The sequence below is a fragment of the Pristis pectinata genome, chromosome 11, assembly GCF_009764475.1.
Source record: "Pristis pectinata isolate sPriPec2 chromosome 11, sPriPec2.1.pri, whole genome shotgun sequence".
NCBI classification, from domain to species: domain Eukaryota; kingdom Metazoa; phylum Chordata; class Chondrichthyes; order Rhinopristiformes; family Pristidae; genus Pristis; species Pristis pectinata.
The window spans coordinates 13564347-13591726 of NC_067415.1; the positions used below are offsets into that span (position 1 = coordinate 13564347).

General features: G+C 42.2%; 1 protein-coding gene across 1 annotated transcript; it reads right to left on the reverse strand.

Annotated features, from left to right (window-relative positions):
• Positions 1-7480: 7480 nt before the first annotated feature.
• Positions 7481-23350, reverse strand: nipa1 (NIPA magnesium transporter 1). The gene is made up of 5 exons (XM_052026352.1): positions 23007-23350; positions 14220-14267; positions 12750-12840; positions 12025-12185; positions 7481-9953 (listed from the first exon to the last, which is right to left on the reverse strand). The coding sequence occupies exons 1-5, from the start codon at positions 23119-23121 to the stop codon at positions 9442-9444; spliced, it is 927 nt and encodes a 308-aa protein (XP_051882312.1). The 5' UTR covers positions 23122-23350; the 3' UTR covers positions 7481-9441.
• Positions 23351-27380: the final 4030 nt, after the last annotated feature.

A 27380-nucleotide genomic window follows, 5' to 3' on the forward strand; every position in this document is an offset into this window, starting at 1 on the left:
ATTCTAATCCCATTTTCCAGCCTTATCCCCATATCCCTTGATACCCTGACTATTTAGATATCTGTCTATCTCCTCCTTGAACACCCCCACTGATCTGGCCTCCACTGCTGTGCATGGCAAGGAGTTCCACAATTTCACCACCCTCTGGGTAAAGAAATTTCTCCTCATCTCTGTCTTGAAACTGTACCCTCTAATTCTAAGATTGTGCCCTCTGGTCCAGGACTCGCCCACCAAGGGAAACAGCCTAGCCACATCTACTCTGTCCTTTCCTGTCAACATTTTAAATGTCGCTACGAGGTCCCCTCTCATCCTTCTGTACTCCAGTGAGTACAGTCCAAGAGCCGACAAACGCTCATCATACGTAAGCCCTTTCATTCCCGGAATCATTCTCGTAAGTCTCCTCTGAACCCTCACCAACGTCAGCACATCCTTCCTAAGATGTGGGGCCCAAAACTGCGCACAGTATTCCAAATGAGGCCTCACTAGTGCCCCGTAGAGCCTCATCAACACTTCCTTACTTTTATACACTATACCTCTCGAAATGAATGCCAACATAGCATTCGCTTTCTTAACCACCAATCCAACCTGGTGGATAACTTTTAAGGTATCTTGTACCAGTACCCCCAAGTCCCTTTGTACTACCGTACTTTCAATCTTCTCTCCTTCTAGATAATAATCTACCCGCTTATTTCTGCTTCCAAAGTGTACAACTGCACATTTCTCAACATTGAATCTCATCTGCCATTTCCTTGCCCATTCTCCTAAACTGTCTAGGTCCCTCTGCATCCTTTCTATTTCCTCTATGCTCCCTACTCCTCCACTTATCTTGGTGTCATCCGCAAACTTAGCCACACAACCATTTATTCCATCATCCAAATCATTGATGTACAAGGTAAAAAGGAGCGGCCCCAACACCGACCCCTGCGGCACACCACTAGTAACCGGTAACCAACCAGAACGAGATCCTTTTATTTCCACTCTTTGCTTCCTGTCAACCAGCCAATGCTCCACCCATTCTGCTATCCTACCCATAATTCCATGACCTCTCATCTTATTAATCAGTCTCTTGTGAGGCACCTTATCGAAGGCCTTTTGAAAGTCTAAATACACAACATCTACCGCCTCTCCCTTATCCACCCTACCTGTGATTTCTTCAAAAAACTCCAATAGGTTGGTCAGACAGGACCTCCCCTTCACAAAACCATGTTGACGAGGTCCAATCTTGCCTTGCGCCTCTAGGTATTCGGTAACCTCCTCCTTGAGGATAGATTCCAATCATTTTCCCACCACTGACGTCAGACTAATAGGTCTGTAATTGCCTTTGTGCTGCCTCCCACCTTTCTTATACAACGGAACTACATTCGCTACCCTCCAGTCCTCCGGAACCATGCCAGAATCTATCGATTCCTGGAAAATAATCGCCAATGCCTCCGCTATCTCTACAGCCACCTCCTTCAGAACCCAGGGATGCACCTCATCCGGTCCGGGAGACTTATCAGTCTTAAGCCCCTTTAGTTTTCCTAGCACCTTCTCCCTATTAATCTCAACTGAACTCAGTTCCAATTCGTGAGACTCCTGACTAACGGGCACATTGCTTATGTCCTCCACGGTGAAGACCGATGCAAAATATTCATTCAATTCCCTTGCCATCTCACTATCATCCATTATAATACCTCCTGCACCGTTATCAATTGGTCCTATGTCAACCCGTGTCTCTCTTTTATTCCTTATGTATTTAAAAAAGCTCTTAGAATCCTTCCGAATGTTGTCCGCCAGCTTCCTTTCATAACTCATCTTTGCTTTCCTAATGACCTTCTTAGTTTCTCTCTGCAGATTTTTAAAAACTTTCCAATCTTCTGTTTTCCCACTAATTTTTGCTACTTCGTACGCCGCCCCTTTTGCTTTTATTTTATCCTTCACCTCCCTCGTTATCCACATCTGTGCCTTTTTTCCATTCAAAACCTTCTTTTTTCTTGGAATATATCTGTCCTGCATTGTCCTTATTTCCTGTAGAAATTTCTTCCATTTCTCCTCCGCCGTCCCTTCAGCTAACTTACTCCTCCAATCAATTTGGGCCAACTCTTCTCTCATACCTTTGTAATTTCCCTTATTCCACTGAAATATCGATACACCAGTTATCAGCTTCTCCTTCTCAAACTTGAAACTAAACTCAATCATATTGTGATCACTTGTTCCCAGTGGTTCCTTTACCTTTAGTTCCCTAATCACCTCGGGTTCACTACATAGCACCCAATCCAAAACAGCCGATCCCCTGGTGGGCTCCTCAATAAGTTGCTCCAGAAAAACATCCCTTAGACATTCCACAAACTCACTCTCCTGAGTACTACTGCCTTGCTGGATTTCCCAGTCCACCTTCATGTTAAAATCCCCCATAATTATCTTCACATTGTCACTCTGGCACGCTTTTTCTATCTCAATCTGCAACTTATGGTCCACTTCCTGACTGCTGTTAGGGGGCCTATATATGACTGCTACTATTGTCCTTTTACCCTTGCTATTTCTTAGCTCCACCCATAAGGATTCCACCTCCTCTGACCCAATGTCCTTCCTTTCTATTGATTTTATATCACTACTGACCATCATGGCCACACCTCCCCCTCTGCCTACCCGCCTATCCTTCCTATACACTGTATACCCCTTGACATTCAGTTCCCAATCACATCCATCATGAAGCCACGACTCAGTGATTGCAACGATGTCATATTTATTAACCTGTGGTTGTGCCACTAGGTCATCTACTTTATTCCTGATGCTATGTGCATTTAAATATAGTACGTTTAGACTGGTATCTGCTATTGATTTTATTGTACTTCTATTGTTCAGCAGATTATCCTGACTTTCTACCTGTCCATCCTTCTTACTATCTTCGCTACCTACTATCTTAGACATGTTCCTGTAGACCTCATCCCCTATCCTAACATTCGGTATCCTAACATCCTCATCCCCGATCCTAACATTCTGTATCCTAACATCCTGATTTGTTGTACTTCTATTATTCAGTAAATTATCCTGATTTATCACCTGCCCGTCATTCTTGCCATCCTCAATGGATTCGTTTCTATACACTTCCTCCCTCACCTTAGCATCTTGTAACCTAGCATCCTGGTTACCATCCCCCTGCCAGATCAGTTTAAACCCTCCCCTACAACTAAATTAAACATTCCCGCCAGGATATTGGACCCTTTGGAGTCTACAACTAAATTAAACATTCCCGCCAGGATATTGGACCCTTTGGAGTTTAGGTGCAACCCATCCTTAGCAAATAGGTCTTGCTTCCCCCAAAAAAGGTCCCAGGTATCCAAGAATCTGAAGCCCTGCCCCTTGCACCAGTCACTCAGCCACGCATTTAACTGCCAGAGCTTTCTATTCTTCCTGTCATTGACATGTGGCATGGGTAGTAATCCTGAGATTACTACCCTTGAGGTCCTACTTCTCAACCTTCTCCCTAATGCCTTGTATTCCTCCTTCAGGACCTCTCCTCTTTTTCTACCTACATCATTGGTACCTACATGTACCAAGACTTCTGGCTGCTCACCCTCCCCTCTCAGAATATTCTCGACACGGTCTGTGATATCCCGTACCCTGGCACCAGGGAGATTGGAGATCTGTTTCCCTGGAGTGAAGGAGGCTGAGAGGTTACTTGATAGAGATGTATAAGATTATGAGAGGCATAGACAGGATAGATCTCCAGTGTCTATTTCCCATGGTAGGAGTGTCTAAATCTAGAGGAGGGAGGTTTAAAGGGGATTTAAGGGGTAAATTTTTCACATGAAGTGCAGCTGGTAACTGGAATGAGCTGCCAGAGGAGGTGGTGGAGGCAGGAACAGTAACAACATTTAAGAGGCATCTGGACAGGTACTTGAATGAACAAGGCAAAGAGAGAGACACAATAGACTGGAATCTGGAGCAAAAAGCAAACTGCTGGGGAACTCAACAGGTCGAGCAGCACCTGTGGGGGGAAATGGACAGTCGACATTTTGGTCGAGACTGCTGGAGGGATTTGTGTATTAAACCTGCACCCTGAATGTGGCTTTCACATGGGGCCCAGTTACACTCTTAAATATGGCTTAGATCGGGACACACTCAAAGAAAATCTCATACAGCAGTGGTGAGTTTCTTGGACAAGTCAGTTTTTTCAGGCCCTGTTACAGTGTACAGTGGAAAGCACTTTGAGTGAGAGCTCAAAGATACCCTACTAAAAGACTTCCAGCAATTTATAGTACCCGAGTTACAATAGTTACATGTGGATTTTACAATTTCACAATCATCCATTAGTAACCCACTTTTCTTTGTAGTATTTGATCTTTGTTTTACCACTGCAGGAGATGTCTCTACCTGCCTGATGGATGGGACTTTGCATTCATCTGCCAGACAGCCATTTCCCCCATTCTCTGTGCAATTGGGAGCTCTAATTTATAGTCTTGTCTTTCTGTTGTGAATCCACCTATCTTATGATCAGCTCTCCTGTACTTAGCCTACATCCCAAGCTCCATTTTTTTTTTACCTCTGCTCCATTTAGCCCTGTCATGCAATCTAAACACTCCCCTAACCTAATGACTGTTCTGTTCTTCAAATGTGACCTTTAAACCACCTCCACTATTGACCTATTTTCCCATCATCCCTTACCAGATTGTAAGTTGACCATATTGTAAACTTTCCCAGTTTTCTTATGATTCACTGATAAGCATGGGGGTGGATTGATCATGCTTTGGGCTTGTGTCGCAGCCAGTGGCACAGGGAACATTTCACTGGTAGAGGGAAGAATGAATTCAATTAAATACCAGCAAATTCTGGAAGCAAACATCACACCGTCTGTAAAAAAGCTTAAGGTGAAAAGAAGGTGGTTTCTACAACAGGATAACGATCCTAAACACACCTCAAGATCCACAATGGACTACCTCAAGAGGCACAAGCTGAAGGTTTTGCCATGGCCCTCACAGTCCCACAACCTAAACATCATCGAAAATCTGTGGATAGACCTCAAAAGAGCAGTGCATGCAAGATGGCCCAAGAATCTCACAGAACTAGAAGCCTTTTGCAAGGAAGAATGGGCGAAAATCCCCCAAACAAGAATTGAAAGACTCTTAGCTGGCTACAGAAAGCCTTTACAAGCTGTGATACTTGCCAAAGGGGGTGTTACTAAGTACGGACCATGCAGGGTGCCCAAACCTTTGCTTTAGGCTCTTTTCCTTTTTTGTTATTTTGAAACTGTAAAAGATGGAAATAAAAAAGTAATCTTGCTTAAAATATTAAAGAAATGTGTCACCTTTAACTTTATGCCTTTTGGAAATCAGGTCATCTTTTATTCGCTTAGCTATTCACAGTAACAGAAATATTGACCAGCGGTGCCCAAACTTTTGCATGCCACTGTATGTTGCATTTTGGCTGATGTACAGAATGCACTGCAGAAGCTAGATAGCTTTGAGAAAAAGCAAAATTTCATGTACATTATATCCAAGTCACATTCTTAGACATCTGCCACTGTTCTTCGTTGTTTCTGGTCAAAGTATGGAATTCTCTGCACCTCTGTAAAATACTGGTTCAGTCACAACTGGAATATAGCATCTGTTCTGGGCACCACATTTAAAGATAAAGACTTTAGAGAGATTGCAGAGGAGAATTATTAACATGAATCCTGGGGTGAGGGACGTTAGTTATGCAGATAGACCGGAGAAGCTTGTGGATGTTCTTGGACAGAGGAGGTTGTGAGGGGATCTGAGAAAGGTATTTAAAATCATGGGCATATATGGAATCGATAGAGAGACTGTTCCTATTGGTGGATTAAGCTAGGGGACAGAGAACGAAGGTGATTGGCAAAAGAAGGAAAAGTGACACAAGGATTTTCCTTCTCCATGCAGTTATAACATTGAGAAAGAAGACAGCTATATTGAATAGCTTATCTCAGATCTGGAGTGCACTGCTAGGGGTAGTGACAAATGCAGATTACAGTGTAAGCAGAGCAGGAGATGGCCCTGAAAGGAAAAAAAATGCAGGGCTGTGGGGAGAGGAATGGGACTACCTGGAGAAAGGTTAGAGTTGGTATGGGCAAGATGGACTGTATGGAGTCTTTGGCCTGACACCATTCTGTGATTGGGAGTACTATCAGGGTACACCAGGTTGAAAGGCTTGGGCATCACTTTCTCAAGATTCGGCAGCACCATCAGCCTTGCTAATCACAGCCACATCCAAAGTAAAACAAAATTATCCAAAAATCAAGGATTGGCTGCTTAAGTTGTACAGAATGACTCCCATATTTGCTTCCATGAGGCAGTCATTACATCTGCATCAAAACACTTGATATGCTTTGAGACAAAACTTCGACCTCAGCTTGCCATCAGGTGACCTCTGCTGGACAATGAAGGCAAAGCCAGTGTTAAAACATCTGTGCTGTCCTCCACCATTCAATGTAATAAAGCATTTGATACTCTTAACATTTCTCTGCAAATAAACTTAGCCACTTGACAATTTCAAACTGATCGCCCCTCATCCTTGTGCAAAGGAATTAGTCACTGTTCTATTCACCCTATAAAACTCTTCTTAAAAAAAATTATTGGCTCAAAATTTCATGTTGTGGACCCACCTAACAAGTCCAAACTTACTTTCAGTTTCCTCAGGTGTCAATTACGAAAAAACCCTTGCTTGCGTAAATACTGTCACTTGGAGGAGCAGAAAATCTCCTTGCGAAACAGTGACAAAATACTTTGGCAGCCAGCTAAGCCAATTGTCAAACCAGCTAAACTGGCTGGCTGGTTTAAAATAGAAAGAAAAACTCTTCAATTGTCTAAACAGAACTAATTAAAATTACTCAATTTGGCCCAGAGTCCATGCTGACATCAGTGCCCACTCATCTATTCTCCATTTCCCGCATACGGCCCATATCCCTCTAAACCCCGCCCCTGCACGTACCTATCCAAGTGTACCTATTAAGTGATACCATTGTACCTGCCTCAACCACTTCCTCTGGCAGCTTGTTCCACATACTCACCACCCTCTGCATGAAAAAGTTGCCCCTCAAGTCCCTTTTAAATCTTTCCCCTCTCACCCTAAATCTATGCATCCTAGTTTTGGACTCCCCTACCCTGGGGAAAAGACTGCTACCTTATCTATGCCCCCTCATGATTTTATAAACCTCTGTAAGATCACCCCACATTCTCCTACACTCCAAGCAATAAAGACCTAGCCTGACCAACCTCCTCCTATATTCAGGCCCTCTAGTCCTAGCAACATCCTCGTAAATCTTTTCTGTACTCTTTCCAGTTTTACCACATCTTTCCTAATAACAGGGTGACCAAAACTGTACACAGTACTCCAAGTGCGGCCTCACCAATGACTCATACAGCTGCAACATAATGTCCCAATTCCTATGCTCAATGCCCTGACTGATAAAGGCCAGCATACTAAACACTTTTTTCACCACCCTGTCTACCTGTGAAAGAAAGGAGTCAGAAACTATATCATAAGAATATTAATCTTTATCATAGCTTTTATGCTATACATTATCCTTATCTCATGACAAACTGTTAAAAGGAGTTACAAAATACATATTTTTCTGCCATAAAACATTTCATAGGCACATGTAGTAGGTAAAGTTTTAATTATTTTCACATCCATTCAGTGATTCTTTGCACAAAAGTAGCCTCAATGCCAAGCAGTTAAAATTGGACCTACATCAATTTAATAAATTATCTCTGCGTATTTCACATATTTCAAATATTCCATACATTTCTATATGTGGAAAATTCTCGTATCACAAAACCTGAGATACCAGTTTGCAACTCTTAGTGGGTTAGATGTTATCTTTAGATTTATCGCAAGCCTAATACATCCAGTGTGTACACAGCTTCTGAGAATGAATCATTATTAGGAGAATGAATCCGTCATTTGAGAACATTTAATTATTGATCAATTTTTGAATGTTGGGGTTATAGCACTGAAGAAAACTGTCAGCTCATTATAAGATCTCTGAAATGAAAACCAAAGGTTTGTAAGGGCCGGTTTGGAATTTTCAGAATGTTAGGCATCAGTAAGCTTTATTGTGCAGAATTAATTTTATTCACATACTTCACTTTAAACACCACTAGTTAAATAGATGTTAACTACAGCTGTTAAATTTTTTCACGTATCTTAACACAAAGAAAATTGAACAACAAAAGCATCAACATATTATTGAACTGGAGCCAGTGATCAGGATAACTTGTATTCAGTGCAATACAAGATCTTAACTTTCGCCTTTGTGAGAACCAGTTATACTGCTGACTATCATAAGACGGTCAGCAGGATAAGTTGATGCTATTTCCAAAATTCTATTCTGAATTCATTTCTAAAGCAGTGCATACCTTGATGACACAACCACACATGAAAAACAGCACAGAACCGCAATGACTCATAGATGTGGACTGAAATACAGGAAGCTGCATTCCAAAGTTACCACAATCTCATAACAGAACATCAGCAGCAATAATCCTGTTCCTCAAAATGGTAAAACCCAAAATTCACACTTGCACAATTGTACCAATGTAGTACACTGCTGTTTGCAAACCGACTCATGTCTACCCTTTCAGTATTCAGTAAGGCAACAATCCAACACTTCCAAAGGTCAGAAATAAAGTGAATGAAGGCAATTAGTTACAAAGCATCACATGATGAGATTTCAGTTTCCAAAGTAGCATGTCCAACATAAACTTAAAAAGGAAAAATAAAGGCAAATTAAAGTTTATGAAATACCTACTCATTTGGGAATTCCATTTTAACATTTAAGAATTATTGTCCAACTTTTGGTTACTTGCCAAAATTTTGAACAGCAGAATCCAGGCAACAATCCAGTGCTGTACTCCTGCAGAGTAGCAGAATGCAAGTCTCTAACTTACTAAATTAATATGTCTCGGAATCAGCTGTTAAGTGGAAACTAACAGTTATTCTAAAGGTTGGGGTGGTGATTGGAGGGAGGGGGTGGGGAAATGGATAACCATCACTAAAACCCTTACAGCTAATAACACAACGGATCCTGCGGCTTTGTCAGTAGCTGGGACTGCCTTATCTCCCAAGCAGCTTTCCGCTGTCTTCATACTAGACAGCAAGAGAAGGATGGTGAATGGGGGAGGAGGGGAGGGGAGGAGAGTGGAGGAGAGAGGAGGGGAGTGGAGGAGAGGGGAGGGGAGCGGAGTGGAGGGGAGGGGGTGGGGGGGGGGGAGTGGAAGCAGGTGAAGGACAGTGTGAAGCAACCCGTGTCACAGAGAAGCTGCTTTGGTGATGGCAACTGGACCACATTAAATGATACCGTGCATGAAACAAAATGTTAAATGTTCTGCAATCTTCGTCACATCTGTGTTCCAAATATCCGACGATGTTCATTGCCGTTCTGATACATATCCAGCCAGAAACTGAACCACAGCCGTGAAGCAGCCTATAAGTACTTTGGTTTCAGTGTTTCTTTGATGTGACTTTTCTTAAGTCAGTGACAGAGATGCTGAATTCCTTGAACATCTGCAAAAGTATGATCCCAACTGAAACTGTGATAAATCCGCACAGCATTCCAAGGAAGTCTACAAAGCTAACATCACTCCATTCTTGGAAGAGGATTCCAGATGCTAATGTGACTAAAACTGTAAAAAACACATAGTATATAGCACCAAACATGGAGGAATCAAAGTACTGCAATGCCTTATTAATGTAGATAAATTGAAGGAAAATACTGCAAACCAGTGTTACTAGCAGCAAGATAAAAAGGCACAAGGCCCTTTGACTTAACAGGTTATTGCCAAACACATCTTGTGCGGCTAAGCCAATGCCTTTACTGCTTGGTACAGTGAAGGTGCCCAGTAATGAACAAATACCAATGTAGACAATAATGTTGGTAGAGCCATGGGAAGGTGCAATCCAGAAGATCAGCAAAATAAGAAGTGCTAGAACAACACAGGCATATCCAAGAAACACTGTAAAGAAAGAAAAACATTTTGAGAATTGTCAAAGTTTTTAAAACCACCTTAATTCTCTTCTCCCATCCCTCTAAGGCAAACAGCTTGTGGGCATCACAATAAGTATTGCTATTGGTTTTACAATTATATTACTGTGCCTACCACAGGCTAAATGGACCAAGTGCCTGGACTTGTGCTGTGTGGATCTACAGTTCTATTTTCATCTCTCTGACATGCTGATTCTTTGACTGCTGGGTGTCTGGCTGAATCAGTTACCTTGAATCACACATTACAGCAGTAAGTATAACACATTTATTCAAGTTTGGGTTTCCCCCTTTTGTTGGAGGACACTGGAACTCTCTCATTAGACAATAATTAAAATAAATAACATCAATAGGCACCAAATGGAATAGTGGTGCAGCAGTTGGCATTGCTGCCTCACAGCCCCTGGGACCTGGGTTTGATCCTGACCTTGAAGCTGTCTTTGTGGAGTTTGCACGTTATCTGTGTGGGCTTCTGCCAGATGCTCAGGTTTCCTCCCACGTGCTGGTAGGTTAATTGGTTATTGTAAGTTGCCCCTTAGTGGAGGTTGTTATGAGCCAGGTTGCTATTTGGTGAATGTCCCTTTAAGGCACCTGGACAGTAGAGTAATAGTGTGTGTGTGGTGTTATCAGGACAGCATGACTATAATGACGTGCTGGCTGTTTTGCACAGAGAGTCAAAGAGATCGAGAGAGAGAGAGAGAGAGAGAGCGAGAGACTGACTGCTGGTCTCTGCATCAATGGATGAAGAACAATAGCTGTGTCTGTCACTACAATCCATCTATGGATTTTTGGAACAAACAAGTGGAGTCCACTTTGTCGTTAACCTGTGCTGGAAAGCAGGTATTTCTGTGGGTGGCCACGTATCGAATGCCTTCAGGGTGGCAGATAATTCGGAACAAAGCAGTGAAGATCATCGGAGATTGAGGTGTCGTATGGGTTCCATCATGCAACATGTGGATTTCGTAATTTCTCTCTATATTCTCTCTACATTTTCTCTTCAGTCAACGGTGGTTTTTGCAAAAGCCTTTGCTCATGTTTCACCTTATGACTTGCTGAACTGAACTTTGAGAACTATTCCTAGACTTGGGGTTTGGGAATTTGCCACACACACACTTTAAATTTATTAGTTTTGGGGATTATGTTTAATATCTAATGTTTTTACTTTTCTTATTATCATAAGTAGTTATTAATAAAATAGTTTCTAACACCTACACATGGCTCCTTGTGTTTCTATTGTTGCTGGTATGTAACAAGGTAAAATGGCAAAAATAATCAAAGGGGAATTAGTGGGCATGCAAGAGAAAATAGGTTGCAGGGATATATGGAAATAAGGGGGGGGGGGTTGGTCTGCTGAGAGCCAGGATGGGCCAAGTGGCCACCTTCTGCTTCGTATGAAGTAACTCAAATGCTAGACAGCCCAGCTATTAAAGTAAGGGGTGAGCTTTGTAACTTTGTGTGAAATTATCACTGGCAATATGATTGAAAGTGGGCTGACATGGTGATACTTTAAAAAGAAAGGATGACAAACACAAACTCAATATTAAATCACTTTCAGATAATAATTCAATGAATCAGAGCTAGATGAAGGACTAGTTGTATTATTACAACCCAGCACACTGCAGCTGACCTGGATATACATGGGGGAAGCTCTATACAGCCAAACCTTCATGACTTTTACAGGATACAATAGTTAAATGAATCATGAAAGAACCCTTATCACATGGAATAGTGGGATTCCAGAAAACATTTGAGTCATTTGACAATAAACTATTAGAGTTAATGGAATAGGATTTCAAGGTAAAGTTCAGACTAGACTAGCAAACAGCAGTGGGTTATTGTTCACAGTGTTATCAGGCGATGGTGATTACTGGATGAAGCACCTCAATGATTAGTGTTAGGTTTCACCTATCCACCATTGCTAATTTGTATTAACAACACAACAATAACAACCTTAACTTCCAGTTATATGGTGTCTTTAAAACAATATAACATCCCAAGCTGTTTGACAAGGGTATTAACAAATAAGAACACACATTCAATTTTACCTGGATCCAGAAGTTTCTCTTCAAGTTGCACCCTTGATGTTATATTATCTGTTCTTGGAGCATGAATGAGCAGTATAATTGAACCTGCACAGCTCAGTAAACATCCTAGTTTTCCCAACAAATTCAGCTTCTCTTGCAACATATAAGAAGCCAAGAGTGACCTGGAAAACAGATCAGGATAGTAAAAGTGAGTGCTCATACATAAGCACACCTTAAAAACTTATGAACAAGTGCTCATTTTGACAAAAGAAATGACCAGATTCTTGCTCTATTATTGAGTTCTAAACAGGTATTTGATATTGGTATCGGTTTATTATTGTCACATGTACCGAGATACAGAGAAAAGCTTTTGTCTGTGTGTCATCCAGGCAAGATATTTCCCAAATTATTTAGTATACATGGTTCAGTGGATTCACACTATGTTAGAGTGAACTGAATTATAATTCTGAGATGTTAAACATTTTAAATTTGACACTCCAAGAGCTCCATGTCAGGAGCTACTAAAGTAGCTTTGGAAGGACAATGCAATCAAATCATCTAGCATTTGAAATAAGAAACATTCACAGCAGATACTGGTAAATCAACAAGGGTACGGTCGCATAACTATTCATGAAACAGTTAAACCATTAGCCAGAATACCATTGTAGCCCTGCAATAAACTTCAATAAGAAATAATTTCCATGCCACACATTAACATAAACATTCAGGTCAAATAAAAATATTACCCAAATGGTACTCCAAGGGCTCCAAGTGGAGTCACCAATGCAGCAGGAGCAGTGTTGTAGGCCAAGAAATTTCCAATTTGACCCAGTCCCACTGTAACAAGGAGAAAATTGTAAAATATTAATTTACTTATAAAACAAGAATGTGTTTAGGCACTTACCTAAAACTAGACATCCAGAAAACTAAGCTCGAGAGGCTAAAAATAAGAGGGTAGTGCAATATCACTGCAGGATGAGCACCAATGTGACAACACAGTGGTTTCAATCTTCAAACCTTTGAATCAAGACCCACCTGTATGAAAGGCAGCAAATGCAGAATGTAATATAAACTATAAAATTGTAAAGGGAATATATTGTTTTAAAAGGCTAATTATTTTCTGCCAAAGGATAATTTTCTGCATCTTTGTTATTCTTACTCTGACATTTTATAAATTCATTGAAATCAAGTTTCCCTAAAATAAATAAAGGCAGAACTTAACAGGTGAGTTACTCATTGTTTACAAGCTAATACATACAATTCCCAGCAGAGAAGTTGAGAGACAGTCGTCTTTCATTTCATTTCCTAACACACATCATAAATGAAAGATTTTATGAGAATTATTTGACGTACCGTTAAGTCACGATGATTTATTCCTTCTAGTGATAACCAGTCAAATGCATATTTACCTATCTTTTAAATTTAAGAGAGAGGGAAATTTTTCCTCATTTCCTACTTGGCACAGACAGTAAAAATAAAATCAGGCGAAGCTTAGGCTGGAAGATTCCTGCATTTAATCACTAATCTTTGTTGTACAAAAATAAATACTGGGAAGTTGGCTGTCAGAGAACACAGAGCTTCTTCAAACTGGAAAAAAAACAATTAAAGACAAACAGCATTGACAAAAAAAGGAGGTAAGCAGATACAAGAGAGCAAATTTTATGCAGGGTGGCTTCCCCACCCTCTCATCAAAACATTCCTAACTTTGCCAGCTAGTCTCACTTCAGACCTCCCAAATCCCAGCATCCAAGCCATCGGCACATTTGCCATGCCTCGTAGATACATTTCCTTCACGTGTTATGCTTATTCCCATGTGGCCTCAATAACAACATGTTACATTTTATAGTGTTTTTTTTGAAGACTGCAAACTCTCCTAAGGCACTTCACTGGAATGTTTTGATAGAAAATTTGATCCCATGCAGCACAAGATGATTCTATGACAACAAACCAAAACTTGGTCAAAGAGGATTGGTCAAACTTGGTTTGAGGAGCATTTTGAAGGAGAAAGAGGCAGTAAGGATTAGAGAAAAAAATTCTAGTATCTTAGAGGCCTAGATGGTTAAGGCTTTGTGACCAAATGTGGAAGGAATGTCTGAACAGAGGTACACACACTGATGTCATAGGCTTTTATGGGCAGAACAGACTACAGAATTAGGTTAGTGAAGGAAGCAACTGTTTTGGAAGTAGGGGTGACCAATTTGAAAACTGATACTTACTTCCTAAAGTTCCAGTCCACCAAATCAATTCTGTCAAATAGGAAGCTCCTGTCAAAAGAACAAAATTAACATTTTCTCAGCAGCGACCATTAAAAAAATAATCAGGCTTTATTGATTTTTTTTTGAAGGAAAGTTATGTCTGGACCCAAGAACCTCTGTTCCAAGTAGCTCTCCACTGACACCTGAACAAGACTGTCAGTAGTCCAGAGAGGGGCACCCTGTGCCTTTGGCCAAGCGTGGTTAACCTCAGCAACAATGAGGAGATTTGTTTGAAGGACTGATCAGTTATTTGACATGTTTTCTCACATACACCAAATCTCACCTTAGTTAGCAGGCTATGATAGACAAATATGCGTCAGTAGCAACAGTCACATGCATTCCAATATACTGTAACCACAACTACAGTATGTCAGGTTGTTCTGAATGATCAAAAAGTACAAACTTCCTCAGACAGTTGGTTTATATCCTATGCTTGGTTGCATTGTGAAATTCAAGTTCCCCAATTTTAGCTTTGCTTCCTTCTCAGTTAAACTTTTAGTTCTTTGATTTGCAAAGAATAATCGGTTCCGATATATCTTTTGATTTAAAAAAAATTACACTTCAGCTTGCTTAACCCATTATCAGGTTTCACAATCTGCAATCACAGAAGCTTGTGTTTGAAGGCCATTTTAAACAGTGTTACTATATACAGCTCAATTGATTTCACCCAATTCTTTTTTTATAAGGTATCTTCATTAGTCACATTACATCAAAACACACAGTGAAATGCATCTTTTTTTGCATAGAGTGTTCTGGGGGGCAGCCCGCAAGTGTCACCATGCTTCTGGTGCCAACAGAGCATGCCCACAACTTCCTAACCCTTCCGTCTTTGGAATGTGGGAGGAAACCGGCGCATCCAGAGGAAACCCACACAGACACAGGGAGAACGTACAAACTCCTTACAGACAGCAGGTGGAATCGAACCCGGGTTGCCGGCGCTGTAAAGTGTTACGCTAACCACTACACTACCCTGTCTGCCCTTGTCATTCTGTCCCCTATCCCAGCATGTTCAACTCGCATCATGTTAATAGAAGGACTACAGTTTAGGGTTCTTCGGCCACTGGAGAGGGAGGGGCGGGGTCAGGCGAGGAAGCCGCTTAAATATTGTAAATATGGGATTGGGGTAGCATCCCAGGGAGCAACACGAGTGGCATCGGTGCTGTGTTTTTTATATAAAAAGGTAACACTAATAATTGATCTGTACACGAATGTAAAGGCTTGCACTGTTTTATTGTATATAGAGTGTTTTTTATGATGAATAAAGTTTATTTTGGAATAAAAAAAAAGCACTCCCAAATCTCACTGTGCTTCCATTCCATCAATAATCCAGTGTTAATATCCACCCGTGATAACTAACTCTTTAAGTTGCATTGAGGTCCACATAGTGGTTCCCAAATCTTATTGCTTTAACAACAGCTTTCAGAGATTTGTATTTCTTATGTTTAGGACAGTTGGCTAGTTTTATTCCTGTTGACACTAATCTTACATCTTCACCACAAACCTTTTGGCTCCCTTTTCTTTCCCTATTCACTTGCCTCAATGTTTCTTGTTTATGGCTAACACAAGGGGACATAATTTTAAGGTGATCAGAGGAAGGTATAAGGGGGATGTCAGGGGTAAGTTTTTGTTTTACACAGAGAGCGGTGGGTGCGTGGAACACACTGCCTGCAGAGGTTGTGGGGGCAGATATATTAGGGATATTTAAGAAGCTCTTAGATAGACACATGAATGATAGAAAAATAGGGGGCTAGGTGGATCTTAGAGCAGGATAAAATGTCAGCACAACATTGTGGGCCGAAGGGCCTGAACTGTGCTGTAGTGTTCTATGTTCTTTAAAATTTCATCGGAATGTACACTGTCAAGCACCCAGTTTAAACTGGCAACACCAACTTGTCTACTGCTTAATCCTTTGAGTTGGTTCTCAAATTAACAAACACTTACTCAAAAATAGTTATTAAATGCTTAGTACAAATGTGTTAATTAGATAACCTGCTCAAAAATGCATACATATTGCATTTCACTGATCTCCCTTTGGTAAAGACTTATGAATTGCAAGACCTTATGGAGTATTGAGAAACAGACAGACCTTAGTGGACAAGTACAAAGATCCCTGAAGGCAACAGGGCAAGTGGATGAGTTGGAGAGCAAGGCATATTGGATACTTGCCTTCATTAGCTGGATCACAGATATAACAGGGAGGTTATGGTACAACTTTACACTGGGTAAACCACAGCTGGAGTACTGTGTGCATCTTGGGTTGCCACATTATAGGGAGGACATAACTGCACTAGAGAGGGTGAAGAGGATGTTGTGAGGAGTTACCAGTTTCAGTTATGAATACAGACTGAATAAGTTTGTTTTTCTTGGAATGGAGTAGACCGAGGTAAAACTGATAGAGGTGTACAAAATTAGTATTTGGTATATAAAAGTGGCAGAGAGAGAGGAGATAATACAGTTACGTTCTCCCTATGGTGTGGGGACCAGAATTGCACACAGTTATCCAGTTGTGGATTGCCCGATGTATTGTTGTACCATAACCTCCCTGTTATAGTCTGTGCTCTGACTAATGAACACAAGCATCCAATATGCCTTCCTCACCAACTTATCCACTTGTCCTGCCACTTTCAGGGACATTTGGACTTGTCCACTAAGGTCTGTTTGTTTCTCAGAACAGAGGTGTTTAAAACTGGAGGGCACAGGTTTAAGGTTAGGATAGGAGGTTTAGAAGGGATCAGAGGAAACATTTCTTCACTCAGAGGGTGGTTGAAATCTGGAACACACTGTCCAGGAGGCTGGAGCCAGCAAAGATTCTCACAACATTTAAGAAGTATTTAGACAAGCGCTTGAATTGCCAAGGCAGAGAAGGTCTGCAGGCCAAATGCCAGAAAATGGGAATTGGCATGGATGGATACTCAATGGACTTGGTGGGCCAGTTTCTGCACTGCATGACTCTATGATTTAAGGAACTTGGGCTGTTTTCTCTGGAGCAGCAGAGGCTGAGGGGAGATCTGATAGAAGTTTATAAGATTATGAGAAGCACAAATAGAGCAGACAGCCGGTATCTTTTTCCCAGGGTTGAAATGTCTAATGCTAGAGGACATGCATTTAAGGTGAAAGGGTAAGTTCAAAGGAGATGTGCGGGGCAAGTTTTTTTTTGAAAACAGAGTGGTGGGTGCCTGGAATGAGTTGCCAGAGGTGGCGGTGGAGGCAGATAATATAGTGGCGTTCAGGAGGCTCTTGGATAGGGACATGAATGTGCAGGAAATGGAGGGATATGGAGATTGTGTAGGCAGAAGGGATTAATTTAGTTGGGCATTTGATGACTAATTTAATTTAGTAAAGGCCCAAAGATCCTGTTCCTGTACAGTTCTATGTTCTATCTTGCATCTCTGGCTGCAAAACACCTTTGTTCTGAAATCCCCAACACTTCAGGCCTTTTACTGACCTTTAAAAATCATAGAACAGTAAACTTAACCATAGAAACCATAGAACAATACAGCACAATACAGGCCCTTCGGCCCACAATGTTGTGCCGACCTTCAAACCACACCTAAGCCTATCTAACCTCTTCCTCCCACATATCCCTCTATTTTAAATTTCTCCATATGCTTATCTAACAATCTCTTGAACTTGACCAATGTATCAGCCTCCACCACCACCCCAGGCAGTGCATTCCATGCACCAACCACTCTCTGGGTGAAAAACCTCCCTCTGACAACTCCCTTGAACTTCCCACCAATTACCTTAAAGCCATGCCCTCTTGTATTGAGCATTGGTGCCCTGGGAAAGAGGCGCTGGCTGTCTACTCTATCTATTCCTCTTAATACTTTGTATACCTCTATCATATCTCCCCTCATCCTCCTCCTCTCCAATGAGTAAAGCCCTAGCTCCCTTAGTCTCTCCTCATAATCCATACTCTCTAATCCAGGCAGCATCCTGGTAACTCTCCTCTGCACCCTTTCCAATGCCTCCACATCCTTCCTATAATGAGACGACCAGAACGGGACACAGTACTCTAAGTGTGGTCTAACCAGAGTTTTGTAAAGCTGCATCATTACTTCACGGCTCTTAAACTCGATCCCATGATTTATGAAAGCTAACATCCCATAAGCTTTCTTAACCACCCTATCCACCTGTGAGGCAACTTTCAGTGATCTGTGGATATGAACCCCCAGATCCCTCTGCTCCTCCACACTCCCCAGAATCCTGCCATTAACCTTGTACTCCACCTTGGAGTTTGTCCTTCCAAAGTGTACCACCTCACACTTCTCCAGATTGAACTCCATCTGCCACTTGTCAGCCCAGCTCTGCATCCTATCAATATCCCTTTGTAAGCTTCGACAGCCCTCCACACTATCCACAATGCCACTGACCTTTGTGTTGTCTGCAAACTTGCTAACTCACCCTTCCACCCCCTCATCTAAGTCATTAATAAATATCACAAAAAGTAGAGGTCCCAGAACTGATCCCTGTGGGACACCACTAGTCACATCCCTCCAATCCAAATGTATTCCCTCCACCACAACCCTCTGCTTTCTACAGGCAAGCTAATTCTGAATCCACACAGCCAAGCCTCCCTAGATCCCTTGGCCTCTGACCTTCTGAAGAAGCCTACAATGTGGAACCTTGTCAAACGCCTTACTAAAATCCATGTAGACCACATCTACTACACTACCCTCATCAATCTTCCTGGTCACCTCCTCAAAGAACCCTATCAGGCTTGTGAGGCAAGATCTTCCCTTCACAAAGCCATGCTGGCTGTCCCTAATCAGTCCATGATTCTCTAAATGCTCATGGATCCTATCTCTTAGAATCCTTTCTAACAGCTTACCCACCACAGACGTAAGGCTCACTGGTCTGTAATTCTCTGGACTATCTCTACTACCTTTTTTGAATAAGACAATAGACAATAGGAGCAGAAGTAGACCATTCGGCCCTTCGAGTCTGCACCACCATTTTGAGATCATGGCTGATCCTCAACAATCAATATCCTGCTCTTGCCTTGTCCCCATATCCCTTGATTCCCCTATCTATAAGAAACCTATCTAGCTCCTCCTTGAAAGTGCCCAGAGAATTGGCCTCCACTGCCCTCTGAGGCAGTGCATTCGACAAATTCACAACCCTCTGGGAGAAGAAGTTTTTCCTCACTTCTGTCCTAAATGGCCTAGCCCTTATTCTTAAATCATGCCCCCTGGTCCTGGACTTCCCCAACATCTGGAACATATTTCCTGTCTCTATCTTGTCCAATCCCTTAATAATCCTGTCTGTTTCAATCAGATCCCCTCTCAATCTTCTCAATTCCAGCGTGTTCAATCACAGTCTCTCCAACCTCTCAGCATAAGACAGTCCCGACATCCCCGGAATTAACCTCGTAAACCTACGCTGCATGCCCTCTATAGCCAGGATATCCTTCTTAACCCTGGAGACCAAAACTGTACACAATACTCCAGGAGTGGTCTCACCAGGGCCCTGTACAAATGCAAAAGAATCTCTTTGCTTTTGTACTCAATTCCCCTTGTAATACAGGCCAACATTCCATTAGCCTTCATCACTGCCTGCTGCACTTGCTCATTCACTTTCAGTGACTGATGAACAAGGACTCCTAGATCCCTTTGTATTTCCCCCTTACCTAACCCCACACCATTCAGATAATAATCCGCCTTCCTGTTCCTGCTCCCAAAGTGGATAACCTCACACTTATCCACATTAAACTTCATCTGCCAAGTATCTGCCCACTTACTCAACCTATCCAAATCACCTTGAATTCTAACTTCCTCTACACGTCGCACTGCCACCCAACTTTGTATCATCAGCAAACTTGCTAATGTTATTCACAATGCCTTCATCTAAATCGACAACATTCGCCACCCTCCAATCCTCCGGTACCATCCTCGTGGACAACAAGGACTCGAAGATCCTAGCCAACGGTTCAGCAATCTCCACCCTTGCCTCCTGAAGCAGCCTGGGGAATATCCCATCAGGCCCTGGGGAATTATCTGTCCTAATATTTTCCAACAGCTCCAACACATCCTCTCTCTTGACATCTACATACTCTAGAATATTACCCTTACCAACACTGTCCTCAGCGTCATCAAGACCCCTCTCCTTGGTGAATACTGAAGAGAAGTATTCATTGAGAACCTCACCCACTTCTACAGCTTCCAGGCACATCTTCCCACCTTTGTTTCTAATCGGTCCTACCTGTACTCTAGCCATCCTTCTGCTCTTCACGTATGAGTAAAAAGCCTTGGGATTCTCCTTAACCCTACTTGCCAAGGCCTTTTCATGTCCCCTTCTTGCTCTCCTCAGCCCCTTCTTAAGTTCCTTCCTTACTACTCTATATTCCTCACAAGCCCTGTCTGATCCTTGCTGCTTACACCTTATGTATACTGCCTTCTTCTTCCTAACTAGTTGTTCCACCTCTCGTCACCCATAGTTCCTTCACCCTACCATTCCTTCTCTGCCTCACCGGGAGAAATTTATCCCTAACATCCTGTAAGAGATCCCTGAACATCGACCACATCTCCATGGTACATTTCCCTTCAAAAATGTCATACCAATTTACACTCTCAAGTTCTCGCTTTATAGCCTCATAATTCGCCTTTCCCCAATTAAATATCTTCCCGTCCTCTTTGCTCCTATCCCTGTCCATGACAATGCTAAAGGTTATGGAGCAGTGGTCACTGTCCCCCAAATGCTCACCACTGACAGATCTGTCACCTGACCTGTTTCATTACCTAAAACTAGATCTAATATGGCATTTCCTGTCAACCTGTTAGTCGGCCTGTCAACATACTGCGTCAGGAATCTGTCCTGGACACACTTAACAAACTCCGCCCCGTCTAAACCTTTGGCACTAAGCAGGTGCCAATCAATATTTGGGAAGTTGAAGTCTCCCATGATAATAACCCTGCTATTTTTGCATCTTTCCAAAATCTGCCTCCCAATCTGCTCCTTAGTATCCCTGCTGCTACCAAGGGGCCTATAGAATACTCCCAGTAGAGTAACTGCTCCTTTCTTGTTCCTAACTTCCACCCATATTGACTCCAGAGAGGATCCTTCCACATTATCCACCCTTTCTGCAGCTGTAATAGTGTCCCTGACCAGTATCACCACCCCTCCTCCTCTTCTGCCCCCCTCCCTATCCCTCTTAAAACACTGAAAACCAGGAATATTCAAAATCCATTCCTGCCCTGGTGTCAGCCATGTCTCTGTAATAGCCACAATATCATAGTCCCATGTACTTATCCAAGCTCTCAGTTCGTCACCCTTATTCCTGATACTTGCATTTAAGTAAATGCACTTTAGCCCATCCACCTTACTACTTTTATACCCTGTACTCTGCTTCTCCTTCCTCAAAGCCTCTCTAACAGTTAGATCTGACTTTTCCCCATCCCTTTCTTCCTCTGACCTACTCCTCCGGTTCCCATCCCCCTCACAAACTAGTTTAAACCCTCCCAACCCACCCTACCAAACCTGGCTGCAAGGATATTGGCCCCCCTCGAGTCCAGGTGTAACCCGTCCTCTCTGTACAGATCCCACCTTCCCCAGAAGAGATCCCAATGATCCAAAACTCTAAAACCTTCCCTCCTGCACCAACTCCTCAGCCACGCATTTATCTGCCATCTCCTCCTATTCTTACCTTCATTATCACGTGACACTGGCAGCAATCCCGAGATTGTTACCCTTGAGGTCCTGTTCTTCAGCATCCTGCCTAGCTCCCTAAACACACTTTGCAGGACCTCATCCCTCTTCCTACCTATGTCGTTGGTACCAACATGAACCACGACTTCTAGCTGTTCTCCTTCCCGCTCAAGAATCCTGTGGACCTGATCAGTGACATCCCGGACCCTGGCACCTGGGAGGCAACATACCATCCGGGATTCATGCTCACTGCCACAGAACCTCCTTTCTGTTTCCCTGACTATCGAGTCCCCTATCACTGCTGCTTTCCTCTTCTCCTCCCTTCCCTTCTGAGCAGCAAGACTGGTCCCAGTGCCAGAGACCTGGCTACTGCCGCTTGATCCCTGCAGGTCATCCCCCTCAACAGCTTCCAAAGCGGAAAACCTGTTATTGAGGGGAACAGCCTCCAGGGTCCTCTGCACCATCTGCCTGTTAGTGTATGTACATAAGCCATTTATGTACATATACCCTAAAAGTCCCACACTATCAAAATAAGGAATGTACTTTCACTTCACAGGTCACAGTGTGACACCAGCACCTTCCCAATAAAGGAAAACCAATGATTGATTTTGTTTTAATTAAGAGAATAAAATAATTTGAAAATATTTTTTATGTGTTACAGACCGTGATTTAAAGTAAATATTGTGGAATAAAATGAGTTACAATTAAAAGCAAAATCTGTAGCCAAATGAAATCATTTATATATGAAATTTTACTGTTTCATCTTACAATTAGCACCACTGAACAAGTTGCTTTGGAATTGGTAGGCAAGTTATCCAGTTTATTTAATAAACTGGTAAAAAAAAATCACTTCACTCATGAAAGAGTCAAGCCTTATTGGCACAGAATAAGGCACTTAATACAGACTTGTTGATGACTATGCAAATATTGCATCATCATTATGGAGCAGTTCTGTCAATGCAGAAGGACAGGGCAGATTGACCAGGCAACTGAATTCTTTTTAGAAGTAGTCTTTGATGCAGTAACGTCAATAATACTATCCGCTAAAGAATAAAACATGTTTCAATTTGGGGAATTTTTTTGGGAGGGGATGTGTTTACACACCTCTGCTCTCAGCACGAAGGATGCCTTTCCTCTGCAAAACGAAAGTGGAGCCATTCACTAAGCTGGAAAGCACGGCGACGGCGAGCCCCATGCAAGCGGCTGCATTCTGCTCCATCAGGGACAAATACCAGGGTCGCCCCCACACAACCACTCCCAGATCAACCCAGCCAACACTACACTGCCACTCTGAATTCCCACCCTGTTATAGAACAGCTGGCATAGAATAATTTTAATAAAGTTAAATGCATTTAATTTCCAACCTATTAAAAATACTACTCATTAAGAATTTTCCACCAGAAGCTACTTTAAAGCAAATCGCTACTTCCGTATCCTGCTCCTTTTCTGCACTTGCGCAGTCGGAAGATAAGTTGCAGAAGGGTTTCTCCAAGGGCTTCCTCGCCGCCCGGGCAGTGGCTGCAGAGCGCACCCTTATTGTGTTGCTACTGGAGTGCCAGGGACCGAATCTGCTGCTGATTTTGCCCAGAAGTATTTCCGCTGGGTTAATCAATTCCCCAGTCAGATTTGACTTATTTATTTCTAAACAGAAAATTACACGCTTTTACAAGTCTTAACTCGTATTTTCCCAATGGAACAATCGAAAACGTACTACTAATCAGTAAATAGTAATCTTTTAAAAATCTGAAGCTGGACAAACTTGTTTTCTTTGGAGCTTCGGAGGCTGAGGGGAGAGTTTATAAAATTATGAGAAGCATGGTATTGGTATTGGTCTATTATTGTCACTTGTACCGAGGTACAGTGAAAAACTTGTCTTACATACTGATCGTACAGGTCAATTCATTACACAGTTACATTGAGTTAGTACAGAGTGCATTGAGGTAGTACAGGTAAAAACAATAACAGTAGAGTAAAGTGTCACAGCTACAGAGAAAGTGCAGTGCAATAAGGTGCAAGGTCACAACAAGGTAAATCGTAAGGTCATAGTCCATCTCATCAGATAGAGCATTACAGCACGGATGAAGGCCCTTCGGCCCAAACAGTCCATGCCGACCATGGTGCCCACGCACCCAGGCTGGGTAGATAGTCCTCTTCCCAGGATGAAAATGTCACCTACTAAAGGGCGTAGCTTTAAGGTGAGAGGGGGAAAGTTTAAAGGAGATATGCAAGACTAGTTTTTTTTACACAGAGAGTGGTGGGTGCCTGGGACATGCTGCCAAGGGTGGTGGTGGAAGTAGATATGATAGTGGCGTCCAAAAGGCATTTAGACAGGCACATGAAGATGCAGGAAAGGGAGGGATATGGATCATGTGCAGGCAGATAGGCTTAGTTTAAACTGACATCGTGGTTGGCACAGACATCGTGGGCTGAAGGGCCTTTCCTATGCCTGTTCTATTAGTGTTCGTTTATTATTGTCACTTGTACTGCAATACATTGAAATTTGTTTGCGTGTTCTATGTTTATCTGCTATTTAAAAAAAGATTTACATCAAATTTGTTTCTGGCACTAATGTTGATGGCAATATTCCTTAGTTCAATTCAAAGAAGAGTAGGAAGTTATAGAGTTAATGTTTCTTTCCATGCTGGCTCCTCAAAGAAAAGGTTCATGGGCCATTGAGGACATCTATAGTGGTTGAAGTGCAGTGTTCCCACAGAGCTGTGGGTTCAAGTCCCATGACAGAAACTTGAGCACAGCAATGAAGACTAACTGCATCACTGTACTGAGGAAGGCTGCATTGCCAGCGGTGTTGTTTTTCAGCTGAGATGTTTTAATGGCAATCCTCTCTGCTCTCTTAAGTGGACTTATGAAGAGAGACAAATCATGATTTTGAAGAAGCGGGAGAATTATCTTTGGTGTCCTGACCAATAATTATTGTTCAATTAATGGTTCTGAAAAAAGTTTATCTGTTTGTAATCACATATCGTTGTTTGTGGGATTTGTGCAAAAAGGCTGCTGTATTTCCTCCCTTATAGCAGTGAGTAAACACTATACTGATAAGAAAGTGGTCACAGCACAAATAAAAATTGGTTAAATCAATAATCTCAGAGACATGACTGTATCAGAAAGAAATTTAAGCTATTTTAACTTTCAAGAAGTACCTTGTTGCTCTAACGTTTCTTGGGATATCCAGAACGGGACATGAGTTATGTTATATAACCATAAGATTCTTCGGCTGTCGGAGGCATGTAACATTGCTGCCAAGTTTTACCCATAATAGTGGCAGAAGAAACTGCAGATGCTGGAATCTGGAGCACAAAGCGAGCTGCTGGAGGAACTCAGTGGGTCAGGCAGCATCTGTGGAGGGAAATGGACAGTCGATATTTTGAGATCAGACCCTTCATCTGGACAGTCCAAGATACAGATTCAAGATATTTGAATATGAACAAAATTGATAAGTAGAAAGTACGAACATTTGGTTGAAAGGAAGGTACGAACAGTTGGTTGAGAGGAAAACGAGGATTATCCAGTAATCAAGAAATAACATTCTACTGGAGACCTAACTGAGATGCCTATCATAGCTTAGGGTGTTTACAAGACTGTAAAAAGCCATTGGTTGCCTATCATCGTCCTGTGACTGGAGGTGTTGGAAACAAGAAGTAAATGAAGATTAAAGAAATGCTTGACAATGTCCTAGAATGAAATGCCACAGGTGGCCAGCTGATTCAAAACTGACAGTAGGCCTTCAAAGTGCTTGATTTGGTAGGCAGTGTTTCTATTTGCAAGGAAGATAACAACAAGTAACCTTAATAAATCTAATAGGGAATTCAAGAAAAACTTCTAAAACCAGTGAGCAGGGAGCTTGCACTATCAGGATCAATATTAAATGCTGTAGTTAGGACTAGGCATGTTGCAATACTTGGCCAAATAGTAGCTCTGGGGCTGATGGTTCTACAGTGAGCAATAATAGTCTATTCATCGCTGTATAGAGGGTGGAGAAACTGAAGGTCAAGCATAATAGTTCATGATGAGGAACTGACATGTCCAAGTCTGCACTTGAGATCAGAGAATGTGGGGCTCTGAAAAGTAGTGAATTATAGACACTGTTGTAAAATATAGCAATGAAAAGAGAAATACAAAAACTATAAATATTTGCTGCAAGCTCTGCATAAGGCCATAAGACAAAGGAGCAGAAGTCAGCCATTCAGCCCATCGAGTCTGCTCCGACATTCTATCATGAGCTGATCCATTCTCCCATTTAGCCCCACTCCCCCGCCTTCTCACCATAACCTTTGATGCTTTGGCTGCTCAGATACCTATCAATCTCTGCCTTAAATACACCCAATGACTTTGCCTCCACAGCCGCCCATGGCAACAAATTCCACAGATTCACCACTGTCTGGCTAATGAAATTTCTCCGCATCTCTGTTCTGAATGGGTGCCCTTCAATCCTGAAGTTGTACCCTCTTGTACTAGACTCCCCTACCATGGGAAACAACTTCGCCACATCTACTCTGTCCAGGCATTTTAACATTCGAAATGTTTCTGAGGTCCCCCCTCATTCTTCTGAACTCCAAGGAGTACAGCCAAAGAGCCATCAAAAGTTCCTCATATGTTAACCCTCTCATTCCTGGAATCATTCTAGTGAATCTCCTCTGAACCCTCCCCAACATCAGCACATCCTTTCTTAAAGAAGGAGCCCAAAACTGCACACAGTACTCCAAGTGAGGTCTTACCAATGCCTTATAGAGCCTCAACATCACATCCCTGCTCTTATATTCTATTCCTCTGGAAATGAATGCTAACATTGCATTCGCCTCCTTCACCACTGACTCAACCTGGAGGTTAACTTTTAGGGTATCCTGCATGAGGACTCCCAAGTCCCTTTGCATCTCTGAATTTTGAATTTTCTCCCCATTTAAATAATAGTCTGCCTGTTTATTTCTTCTACCAAAGTGCATGACCATACACTTTCCAACATTGTATTTCATTTGCCACTTCTTTGCCCATTCTCCTAGTCTATCCAAGTCTCTCTGCAGACTCTCCATTTCCTCAGCACTATCCGCCCCTCCACCTATCTTTGTGTCATCGGCAAACTTAGCCACAAAGCCATTTATTCCATAATCCAAATCGTTGATGGACAACGTAAAAAGAAGCTGCCCCAACATGGACCCCTGCGGAACACCACTGGTAACTAGCAGCCAACTAGAATGGGATCCCTTTATTCCCACTCTGTTTCCTGCCAATCAGCCAATGCTCTATCCAAGCTCGTAATTTCCTGTAATTCCATGGGCTCTTATCTTGTTTAGCAGCCTCATGTGCGGCACCTTGTCAAAGGCCTTCTGAAAATCCAAATACACAACATCCACGGCATCTCCTTTGTCTAGCATCCTTGAGAAGTTCCTCAAAGTGAGAGATAGCTTCTCCTTTGCCTGTGCTTGAATAAAATCTTTGATTGCCTGAACACCATGGTCTTTGTCC